The sequence below is a fragment of the Rhinopithecus bieti genome, unplaced genomic scaffold (assembly GCF_001698545.2).
Source record: "Rhinopithecus bieti isolate Rb0 unplaced genomic scaffold, ASM169854v2 scaffold_5476, whole genome shotgun sequence".
In the NCBI taxonomy this organism is placed as follows: domain Eukaryota; kingdom Metazoa; phylum Chordata; class Mammalia; order Primates; family Cercopithecidae; genus Rhinopithecus; species Rhinopithecus bieti.
In genome coordinates, this window is record NW_016805433.1 from 4,038,992 (window position 1) to 4,051,214 (window position 12,223).

The 12,223-nt window shown below is 37.8% G+C and overlaps 1 protein-coding gene across 1 annotated transcript in view; it reads right to left on the reverse strand.

Moving 5' to 3' along the window:
• GLIPR1L2 (GLIPR1 like 2) overlaps positions 1-12,223 on the reverse strand; it is a 46,287-nt gene continuing 34,064 nt past the window's right edge. The window contains exons 4-6 of the mRNA XM_017872504.1: positions 8,162-8,247; positions 531-557; positions 1-448 (exon numbers count right to left, since the gene is read on the reverse strand). Of these exons, the coding sequence (XP_017727993.1) occupies positions 87-448; positions 531-557; positions 8,162-8,247 (475 nt within the window). The 3' untranslated portion in view covers positions 1-86. The remainder of the gene's footprint in view (positions 449-530; positions 558-8,161; positions 8,248-12,223) is intronic.

Below are 12,223 nucleotides of genomic sequence, written 5' to 3' on the forward strand. Positions count from 1 at the left end.
TTTTTTTTTTTTTTTTTGTCTGTCTTTTTTTGTATTACACTTTTGGCTTATATTGGTGATACATCTTTTTCCTCCTCTTTCTACTCTTATTTTTCCTCTTCCTCCATCTTTTCTTTTTGTGTCTCCTCCTCCTCCTTCTCCTCCTCCTCCTCCTCCTCCTCCTCTCTCTCTTCTTTTTCCTCCTCCATTTCCATTATTTCCATTTCTATTTCCTCTTTCTCTTTCTTCTCTTCCTCTTTTTCCTCCTCTTCATTCTCTGCTTTGGATTCCTCAGGGGTAAATATCATTTGTTGTTCCAACAAGATATTTGGAAACTGAGACTGTACTATCAAAACAGTTATGACACACAGCATAAAACAAAATATTCTCAATAATAAAATGAATGTGCACAGTGGATCACACAGAATTGGCCGGGGCATTTCCCATTTTGGATACCAAAATCGGTAATCTGTAAACAAAGAAGCAATTGAAAGCTGGATTTCACATAAAGTAGTTAAATTGTTCAAGAAATAAAGGACAACAATACATACATATGGCTTGGTCACGATCTGCATTACCTAGAAAGAAAAAGAAAGTCCATAAAAAATTAGATAAAATTTCTTCTCTAAAAAATAAGAAAATCTCCCAATAATAGTGTCACTTTCTCCTAGCTCTCAGGCATTATCTTTGATGTCCTCCCTCCAACCACTAGCCAACTTTAAAGTACAATATATTCTCTTTAATTAAATCAGCTGGTTTGTTACAGAAAGTATGGAAATACATGAGTAAGGAGATATGCATTCTAGTGCTAATTCTGTCTTTACGTCATTGACCTTACATAAGTTTTCCACTTCTGCCCTTAAAATATTGTTCCAGCTCCAACATTCTAGGATTCTATAATATCTCTTATTTTCATCTGTCTTTCTCCCCACAGATCACTCCTAATTAATCTTAGAAATCTATTCGCTTTCCTCATTTAATTCTTATTTTCAGAAGCTTTCAGTTGCTCTTAATTTCCCAGATGGCAAAGTTAGCTCTATAGCCTGGCATTCAATATTTTTAGTTAACTAGTCCAATGAGATAATAATAGTTCTTAGGAAATAAATTCCCTTTCTTCTGCTCATTTGGGTTGAGAGATGTATCAGTCCATTTTCACACTGCTATAAAGAACTACCTGAGACTGGGTAATTTACAAAGAAAAGAGGTTTTTCCTGTAGTCCCAGATACTTGGGAGGCTGAGGCAGTATAATCACTTAAACCTGGGAGGCGGAGTTTGCAGTGAACCAAGATTGTGCCACTACACTCCAGCCTGGCGACAGAGCAAGACTCTGTCAAAAAAAAAAAAAAAAAAAATGAGAGAGAGAGAGAAAAGGTTTAATTGACTCATAGTTCTGCGTGGATGGGCAGGCTTTGGGAAATTTAAAATCATGGTGGAAGGTGAAGGGGAAACAAGGCACATCTTACATGGTGGCAGGAGGGAGAGTGAGGGGAGAACTGCCAAACACTTTGAAACCACCAGATCTTATGAGAATTCACTCACTATCATGAGAACAGCATGAGGGAAACTGTCCCCATGATCCAATTACCTCCCACCAGCTCCCTCCCTCAGCACTTGGAGATAACCATTTGAGATGATATTTGAGTAGGAACACAGAGCAAAACCATATCATTCTGCCCTAGCCCCTTCCAAATCTCATGTCCTTCTCACATTTCAAAACACAATCATGCCTTCCCAAGGGTCCCCCAAAGTCTAAACTCATTCCAGCATTCACCCAAAAGTCCAAGTTCAAAGTCTCACCTGAGACAAGACAAGTCCCTTCCATCTATAAGCTTGTAAAATCAAAAGCAAGTTGGTTACTTCTAAGATACAATGAAGGTACAGGCATTGGGCAAATGCTCCTATTCCAAGTGGGAGAAATTGGCCAAAACAAAGGGACTACAGGCCCCATATAAGTTCAAAACCCAACAGGACAGTCATTAAATCTTAAAGCTCCAAAATAGTCTCCTTTGGGTCCATGTCTCACATCCAGGGCATGCTGATGCAAGGGGTAGACTCCCAAGGACTTGGGAAGCTCTGCCCCTGTGGCTCTGAAGGGTTCTGTCATTCTGGGATCTGGAGGATGGTGGCCTTCCTCTCACAGCTCTATTATGCAGTGCCCCAGTAGGGACTCTATGTGGGGGCCCCCAACTCCACATTTCCCCCTCTGCATTGCCCTAGTAGAGGTTCTCCATGAGGGCTCCACCCCTGCAGCAGACTTCTGCCTGGACATCCAAGTGTTTCCATACATCCTCTGAAATCTTTGCAAAGGCTCCCAAAGCTCAACTCTTGTCATCTATGCACCTGCAAGCCTAACAACACATGGATGCTGCCAAGGTGCTACCAAGGCTTGGGGCTTGCATCCTTTAAAGCAATGGCCTGAGCTATACCTTGGTCCCTTTGAGCCATGGCTTAAGCTGGAATGGCTGGGAGGCAGGGCACCATGTCACAAGGCTACACAGAGCAGCAGGGACCCGGGCCTGACCCATGAAACAATTTTTCCCTCCTAGGCCTCTGGGCCTGTGATGGGAGAGGCTGCTATGAAGATCTCTGAAATATCCTGGAGACAGTTTCCCCATTGTCTTGGTGATTAACATTTGGCTCCTCGTTACTTATGCACATTTTTGCAGCCAGCTTGAATTTCTCCCCAGAGAAAAAAAATATATATATATATTTTTTCTACCACATGGTCAGGCTGCAAATTTTCCAAACTTTTATGCTCTGCTTCCCTTTTAAACATAAGTTTTAATTTCAGATCATCTCTTTATCCATGCATAAGACTATATGCTTTTAGAAACAGCCAGGTCACATTTTGAGTGCTTTTCTGCTTAGAAATTTCTCCTGCCAGATACCCTATATCATCTCTCTCAAGTTCAAATTTCCACAGATTTCTAGGGCATGGGTAAAAATGCCACCAGCCTCTTTGCTAAAGCATAGCAAGAATGACCTTTATTCCAGTTCCCAATAAGTTTCCCATCTCTATCTGAGACCACCTCAGCCTGGACTTCATTGTCCATATCACTATCAGCATTTTGGTCAAAACTATTCAACAAGACTCTAGGAAGTTCCAAACTTTCCCACATCTTCCTGTCTTCTTCTGGGCCCTCCAAATGGTTCCAACCTCTGCCTGTTACCCAGTTCCAAAGTTGCTTCCACATTTTCAGGTACCTTTTCAGCAATGCCTCACTATAACTGGTACCAATTTCATGTATTAGTTGATTTTCACACTGCTAAAAAGAACTACCTGAGACTGGGTAATTTATAAAGAAAGGAGGTTTAATTGACTTACAGTTCTGCATAGCTGGAGAGGCCTCAGGAAACTTACAATCATGACAGAGGGTGAAGGGGAAGCAAGGCACATCTTACATGGTGGCAGGAGAGGCAGGGGGCAACTGCCAAACACTTTAAACCATCAGATCTCATGAGAACTCACTCAATATCATGAGAACATCATGAGAGAAATTGCTCCCCTGATCCAATTACCTCCCAGCAGGTCCCTCCCTCAACATGTGGGGATTATAATTCAAGATGATATTTGGGTGGGGACACAGAGCTAAACAATATCATGATGGTCAGATAACCAATCCTGAATTCCATTAGGAAGCACAGTGGAAGGATAAATGAGTTCTCATACATAGAGAACCCAATAGCAACAAAGAACTTTGTCTTGTAACAGGAAAATGTAGAACTCATTATTCAGGCACCTTGGAGATGAACTGACCTTCCTTTGGATCTCTGCAGTTATTTTAGCCTTTTGCGCTTGGTCTTACTTCATATTTTATATAATGATTTCTATTTAGATTTTCTTTTAAAAAGTCTTCATCATATAGTTTGTATTTTCTCATTTGGTATTTGTGTATCTATTGATGTCTTAGTATGAGCAATTATGTAATAGTATGTTTCTTCTTTGCATCTTTATTCACTTCTCATCAATATTTATTGATTACATGTTTCATTAAATAGTTAAATACATTTAAATTTACTTGCACCTCTATTGTTCACTAGCTTTAAATAGTCTATTTAGTATCTTTGGCCCTTAGCTATAAATGATGAGGAAATAAGCATATTTTTTCTCTCTCTCTTCTCCTCCCAAGTTTTATTAATTATATCATTTGCATGTTTCCAATATTTCTTGTATTTTTTTTTGTAACTATAACTCTCAGATTGTTTTAGTCTTAGTCTATCTATTAAGATTCAGGGCTCACAGAGAGTTCTTTCAGTCAAGTTTTTTCATTCCTCTCTTCTTTTTGGTGAATGTCATCCTTTAGTTTACTGAAGAAGTGCTCATGAGAACTATACATCAAATGTAACTGCATGCTCCCAAAACATCTGTCTATTTGATTACACTTGAATAATAGGTTTTGCTGTATATAAATTCTTGGTTGACACTTCTTATATTAAGGGCATATAGGCATCATGCAACCATCTCTTAGCATTTACTGTTATGGTAGAGAAGTTTGAAGCCAGACTGAATTTTCCCCCTTTACGTGGGAATATCAGTTGCCAAAGCGGCATTACTACCACATCAGTGTGAAGTCAATTTTGTATTGTAGAGCTAAAACAAGGAAGTACAGTTCCGTGAATTATTTTCTCTGCATAGCTTCAGGTAAGAGTTTGCCAATGACAGGAATGCAAATGAAATAGGAAAGATATAAGAAAAGCAACCACCAGGGGTGATGGTAGACCAGGTAAGATGGATCAATGTGAGTTTCAAAGTGGCTTCTTAGTATAATACAATATAGAACTCTCTGCTTTGTTGCCACTTCTCTGCCTTACTGTGGCCACTTCCCTGACCTTCACTTCCTTAGTGTTTACAGTATTCGGGTAAACTGAATTTCCTATGTTAAACACTTTATTGCTAAAATACTTAGAGTGACTATTTTTCTGATTCAATCCAGACCATTAAATTTCTTAATAACTGATCTTACATTTTTGCTTGGATACTTTAAGATTCTGTCTACTGTGTTGACTATTTTGTGTCACTTTTTCCCGGCACATAGTGTGCACTTTCAATGTTTAGATTCAGGTATTTTTATTTCTGTGAAATTTGTTTTATTACTTAAGTATCTATATATCTCTCTCTAGTTGTATTTTCTGTTCTATTGTTTTGGTTCTGTTCTTGAGACCCTACAATTATTCACATGTTGAAACTGAGTCCAGAGTTATAGTTTAATCTGTGTATATATACACATTTATATATGTTTATTAAAATTCTTAATTTCCAACACTTATAATTCCAATTCACCACCATAAGATTCATGCTTGCTTTTTTCCTTTATATATTTGTATTCCATTTCTGACAGCAAGAAACTAGCCCCCATTATACTTAATTTTTTCATCAATCCCCCACTATGCTTCCAATCTCTCATCATTGTTTCTAGCTCCTAGCACACATATGTGCCCCCCTCACTCTGTTTAGACTTAGACACTCAGATTTAGCAAATAAAAACAAATGATGTCAGGTTACATTTGAATCTCAGAAAGCAATAAATATTGTTTCATTATAAGTCTGTCCAATGTAATATTTGGAGTATGTTTATGCTGAGAAATTGTCTTGTATTAATCGGCCAACTTAGGGGCTGGCCCTACACTGGGACACATCTCCCACCCTGCTCAGACTTTGAAACCCAGCTCTGGGCTTCTGTGTGTGGATTCCTTCCTTACCCGACTTGGGCCCTGACTTCACCCATGTCAAGTTATCTTCTCCACATTAAAACTTTCCTCACCTAATTTGCACTCAGACACCTCATGTGTGATTGCCCCTAAGTATGGATGCCCCCTTTACTGGCTTAGGTTCGAAATCTCTTCTCAGCCCACTCCAATATGGACTCTTCTCCTTATTCTTCTTGGCCTCCAACAACCACTGCCAGACCATCCCTCTAGGGATGCCTTCCTCACTGGCTCAGACTCTCCCTTCCATCCCATGTTGATGCTCTCCTCACCTTGCCTGGGCACAGATGCCACATACTGAGTCATCCCTGCATGGACATCTTTTTATTCTGCTCTGGTTCTGATACCCCAAACCAGACCTCATATATGGACAGTTACTTCATTCCATGAGGGATCTGACTTCCCACACGTGGCCACATCTCTATGTGGACAGCATCCTCACCTTGCTTAGGTTTCCTTTCCATGCCCACTGCATCTCGTGTGGATCCTTTGTTATGCTGTTTAGGTTCTAACACATCACCTCTGGATGCCCCTCTGTGTAGATGACTACATTCCGCTGACCTGCCTAGTGACTTTAGGATTGAATTTTTCAGAAAAAGAAAGACAATGAAAAGAGGAAGAACAAGAGTTTGCATTTTGATTCAAGTGAAGCAACAGCAGAGATGTTAGGGGGAATCATCCCTGAAATGGTGTTATAGTAAAACTGTCCACTAGTTTTTGTTTCTGTTTTTTCTTCAGCACAAAATATCATATATTTGGGAGGGTGAGGTAGGAGGACCACTTGAGGCCAGGAGTTTGAGACCAGCCCGGGCAACACAACAAGATCCTGTCTCTGCAAAAAATAAAAAAAAAATTAGCTGGGCGTGGTGGCACATGCCTGCAGTCTTAGCTACTTGGGAGGCTGAGGCAGGAGGATTACGTGAGCCCAGGAATTCAACGTTACAGTGAGCTATGATCATGCCACTGCATTCCAGCCTGTGTGACAGAAAGAAAGACCCTGTCTCTTTTCCAGAATCTACAAAGAACTTAAACAAATTTACAAGAAAAAAGCTAACAACCCCATTAAAAAGTGAGAGAAGGATATGAACAGACACTTCTCAAAAGAAGACATTTATGCATCCAACAAACATATGAAAAAAAGCTCATCATCACTGGTCATTAGAGAAATGCAAATCAAAACCACAATGAGATACCATGTCACGCCAGTTAGAACGGCAGTCATTAAAAAGTCAGGAAACCACAGATGCTGGAGAGGATGTGGAGAAATAGGAACACTTTTACACTGTTGGTGGGAGTGTAAACTAGTTCAACCACTGTGGAAGACAGTGGGGCGATTCCTCAAGGATCTTGAACCAAAAATACCATTTGACCCAGTAATCCCATTACTGGGTACATACCCAAAGAATTATAAATCATTCTACTATAAAGACACCTGCGCACGTATGTTTATTGCAGCACTACTCACAATAGCAAAGACTTGGAACCAACCCAAATGCCTGTCAATGATAGACTGGATAAAGAAAATGTGGCATATATACACCATGGAATACTATGCAGTCATAAAAAAGGATGAGTTCATTTCCTTTTCAGGGACATGGATGAAGCTGGAAACCATCATTCTCAGCAAACTATCACAAGAACATAAAACCAAACACCACATGTTCTCACTCATAAGTGGGAGTTGAACAATGAGAACACATGGACACAGGGAGAAGAACATCACACACAGGGTCTGTTGGGGGGTCGGGGGCTAGGGGAAGGATAGCATTAGGAGAAATACCTAATGTAGATGATGGGTTGATGGGTGCAGCAAACCACCATGGCATATATATACCTATGTAACAAACCTACACGTTCTGCACATGTACCCCAGAACTTAAAGAATAATAATTATAAAATAACATAATATGCTATTTACTTATCATCCTAATTTATCTCCTCCCATATTCCTAAGCATTGTATATTTTAGCTATAGTTATACTTTTGGAGTATATTCTCTCGTGGAAAACTAAAAGAAAATGTAATCAAACATATTTTCCACTTTTACTTTCTAAATATTTGGACATTTCAGCTTTTGGAGGAAAACTAAAAGAAAAGGGTATTAAATATATGCTACTTCATAAATATTTTGGAATATACTATCCTTTAAAGCAGTTATTATCAAACAGTCTGCTGTTTGGGAATAAACCGTGAAGCTTTTTCAGGGTAAAACTTTTAGTTATTCCCTCTTCCGGACACTCTGGTATGTCCTCAGGGGAAGGAATAGGGTTAAGACAGAACAGAAAAGGCTCTATAGTTTAGAAAAATCTAAAGATGATACTGTGTCAACCATCCTTTGGTAATATAATAGCAGCATTCTGATCAAAGGAATAATGTTAACATGACAATAAAAAACTAGTGTTCAATCACTTATTTTTCTTGTTGTCCAATCCATTATGCATTTTTTTCAGGTTTAAGTTATTTTCTTTATCTTACTGCATAGAAAATCTGTGCATTTGTCATGTCTGCCACATCGAGTACAAAATATTCCTGGTTCATAAGGTCTTCTTGTCAGCGTTCCTCTACAAACAAAAAAGCAGAAAACATTTAGTTAGAATAAGCTTCAATTTTTACATGTAATTTAAATAATATAGTTACTAATATTTAATCAGGTTAAAAATGCGAGTTAAGAAACTAGATTTAAGGAAATACTTTAATTAGAGATTCAATGTTTCCCCTTTGTCCTCCCCCAGGAAACAGTCTTTTCTGAAACGAATTCCCATGCCCTAGAAACAAAGTATTATAATTAAATATAAGAATGGGGTTTAAAGCTTCTTTCATTTTAGTTTATAGCAAAATGTATCCTTTAAAAATGAATGATGTAGGCTGGGTGGGGTAGCTCCCTCACCTGTAATACTGGTGCTTTGGGAGGCCAATGTAGGATAATCTCTTGAGACCAGGAGTTCGAGACCAGCCTGGGTAACAGAGCAAGACCTCGTCTCTTCAAAAATATATTTTTAAAAATTAGCCAGACATGGTGCGTGCCTGTAGTCCCAGCTACTCGGGGTACTGAGGAAGGAAGATAAGTTGAGTCCAGGAGTTTGCAGTTGCAGTGAGCTATGATTGTGCCACTGCACTCTAGCCTGGGCAACAGAGCAAGGCTTTGTCTCTAAAATAAATAAATAAATAAATAAATAAATAAATAAATAAATAAATAAATTTCTATAGAATGTTTTATAATTAATTGCTTCCTGGTTGGCCCAAATACATAAAAAGTTTTATAAAAATGATATATTAAGTATCTATAGAGTTTACAAAATTCTGAAATGCTTATGTCCCAAATACTCATCTGCATGAATTATTTTGGGGGTGTATATAAAAACACATAAATTTATAAAGAAGCAAATAAATATAAATGGGAGTTTACAAAGTTGATTTAACCCATTGTACAGAGCTAAAGAGAGAAGTAAGAAATAATTACATCAATTGCCTAGAGCTAAATGAGAAAAAAGGCCCTAAAGTACTTTTAAATTGGGAAATTTAAATAAATGATCTAGGATAAGAAAGGTAGAGAAAACAAGTAGGGAAAAGATACTTTTGAGTGGGGGCAGTGTCATTAATCCTGGTAATTTAATCAGGATTGCCTATTTACCTGGTACATTGGTAGCTATAAAAACAAACATTCGTTATTTAAGTCCTTGGTTAGGCCTTATTAGGTCTTCAGGAAGAATGGCCAAGCCTAAGAAATATATGTTCAAAAAACGTGAGTATCACATTTCTCAGATATATCTTATTTAATCAGAGCGTTTGAGTGATACCCAATAAGACATCTCATACCCTTGAATTGTAAGCATTCAAGTCCATCAGGAATATCCAAAGGTTTGTGATTATTTGTAGATCATGTATCACTTCTTCAGTTTCCCTGTTCTATTATCCAACTATTTCAAGAAAGAAAGGCATTTTGTTTAGAACCCAGCCACAGCAGAAACTCAAGAGTTGCTCTAGTCACCTTTAGCTACACCCTAGTCTATTTTTCCTGTCCTAACCCTTGTTCACCAAAACAGATGCCTCCAACACAAAAGCAGATGTATTGTCTCCTAAGGTCCCAAGGACAGGAGACCTCTGTCCTTATGCTTAAGTAAAAGCTACTCACTATAAAAACTGCCTTTGAGAACTAGAGCATAGGCCAATCACCCCAAGATCATAATGTCTGATATCTGTAGCCTGGAAAAACTTTGGAAAGGCAAATAAACAAATGTAATAATGCATACTTACATACGTAAAACTGAAAATAAATAAATCCACACTGTGGTAGACTACAATGAGTCCCCTCTTTCAAAGATTTGAGTTTTATAATCATTATTTCTATTAGACAGCCAGAAATGTCAGGCTAATACTCTCCCCTATGTTAATCTTCCTCTAGTTCTGAGTTTCTAAGAAAGTGAACCTAAATCAACTTAAGTCTGAATCCACGGCACACCTCCCAACTTCAATTGGAATTATTGGGCCAGATTAGGAGGAAATAATAGGTAAGTATCTATAAGCAGCAAAGTCCACTGATATTTCACAGCTGCCCTGGCAGTGCCTTAGAAAATTTACATTTTCTAAGAAGTAGACCAGTGGTTCACCAAGACCAAGTCAAGACTCTTGAACATAGTCTTCTAGAACTTTTCTTAGCCTCTATCTGGCCATAGCCTCAGTACAATGCTACCTATAGAGCATGTGTCCAGATCCTAGATAAGGACACGTTGCCTGGGTGTTAACAGACAAGTGTACCCATTTCCAACCCCAAGTTCATTAGAAGACAATTATTCAAAAATTTTAATAGATACACAGTCTTTCAAAATGACAGCACAATTCTGGCGGTGGTAGAAACTTTCTTTGCCTACACTAGACTCATATCTGCCACCATCTTGTTCATCAAGGGGGTAGGTAATACAGCCCACAGCTTGACAATGTAGCAATTACAATTTGTAGGCAGGTTCTTCAAAGTTCTCCATCCAGACTCACACAGTCTGTACATTGTTCACAGAACAAGAGCCAAAGCACATGAAACAGATGTCGATTTTTCCATCTCATACAGCCAGAACAACTAGACTACTTACAACAAGTTGTTTCATTTTTCACTACTTCTTATATATCACCACAACACTGGCTTCCATTCTATCATCTCTTCTTTTTTTTCATTTAATTTTTAAAATTATACTTTAAATTCTTGGGTATATGTGCAGAATGTGAAGATTTGTTACATAGGTATACATGTGCCATGGTTGTTTGCTGCACCCATCAACTCGTCATCTTCATTAGGTGTTTCTCCTAATACTATCCCTCCCCTCGCACCCCACATCCTGACAGGTCCCAGTGTGTGATGCTCCCCTCCCTGTATCCACGTGTTGTCATTGTTTAACTCCCACTTGAGAACATGTGGTGTTTAGTTTATGTTCTTGTGATAGTTTGCTGAGAATGATGGTTTCCAGCTTCATCCATGTCCCTGCAAAGGACATGAATAAGAGAGGACACGAACAAATGGAAAAACACTCCATACTCATGGATAGGAAGAATCAATATTGTGAAAATGGCCATACTGCCCAAAGCAATTTATAGATTCAATGCTATCCCCATCAAGCTACTATTGACTTTCTTCACAGAACTGGAAAAAACTACTTCAAATTTCATATGGAACCAAAAAGAGCCCGAATAGCCAAGACAATCCTAAGCAAAAAGAACAAAGCTGGAGGCATCATGCTACCCAACTTCAAACTATACTATAATGGAACAGAACAGAGGCCTCAGAAATAACACCACACATCTACAGCCATCTGATCTTTGAAAAACCTGACCAAAATAAGCAATAGGGATAGGATTTCCTATTTAATAAATGACTTTTTGTATACTCAGATTCATACATGTTTTCCTTTACAGTTTCTGGACTTTAGTGTTCTGGTAGGTCCTTATACCTTCCAAATCATAAGTAAATTCACTAATATAGCCTTCATGACTTCACTTTTTAATGTTTAAATATTTTATCTATTAGAAATTTATTTCTCTAAGATGAGTGAAAAACTCAGTTTTACTTTTATCCAGCCAGGAGGCTCTTTCCTAATTCCATTACTTAAATACTTTAACCAGTGATTTTAAATGCCACCTTTATCATAATCATTATATATGTATTTGGATCTACTTATTGACCCTCACTTATATAACACAATAACTCTATCTATTCATATGCCCTTATTTTAGCCTTTTAACTATTGCAGCTTCATGGCATACTTTGAAATCTGGTAGCTATAACTTCCCTTATCATTCATTACCTTCTTTACCTAATTATATACCAATGTTTATTTTTTCCATATAAACTGTAATGTTATCCAATTATATTAACATAAAATATTGATTAAAATTTTAATCTGAATTGAATTAAGTGTATGGATGGATAAAGACTGAAGTGACTTTAAAGCACTGAATATTTCATCTATAAACATGGTATGTTTTCCATTTTAAAATTCTTCTATTAAATATTTTAGTAAACTATAAACATTTTCTTCATAGAGTCTAAAT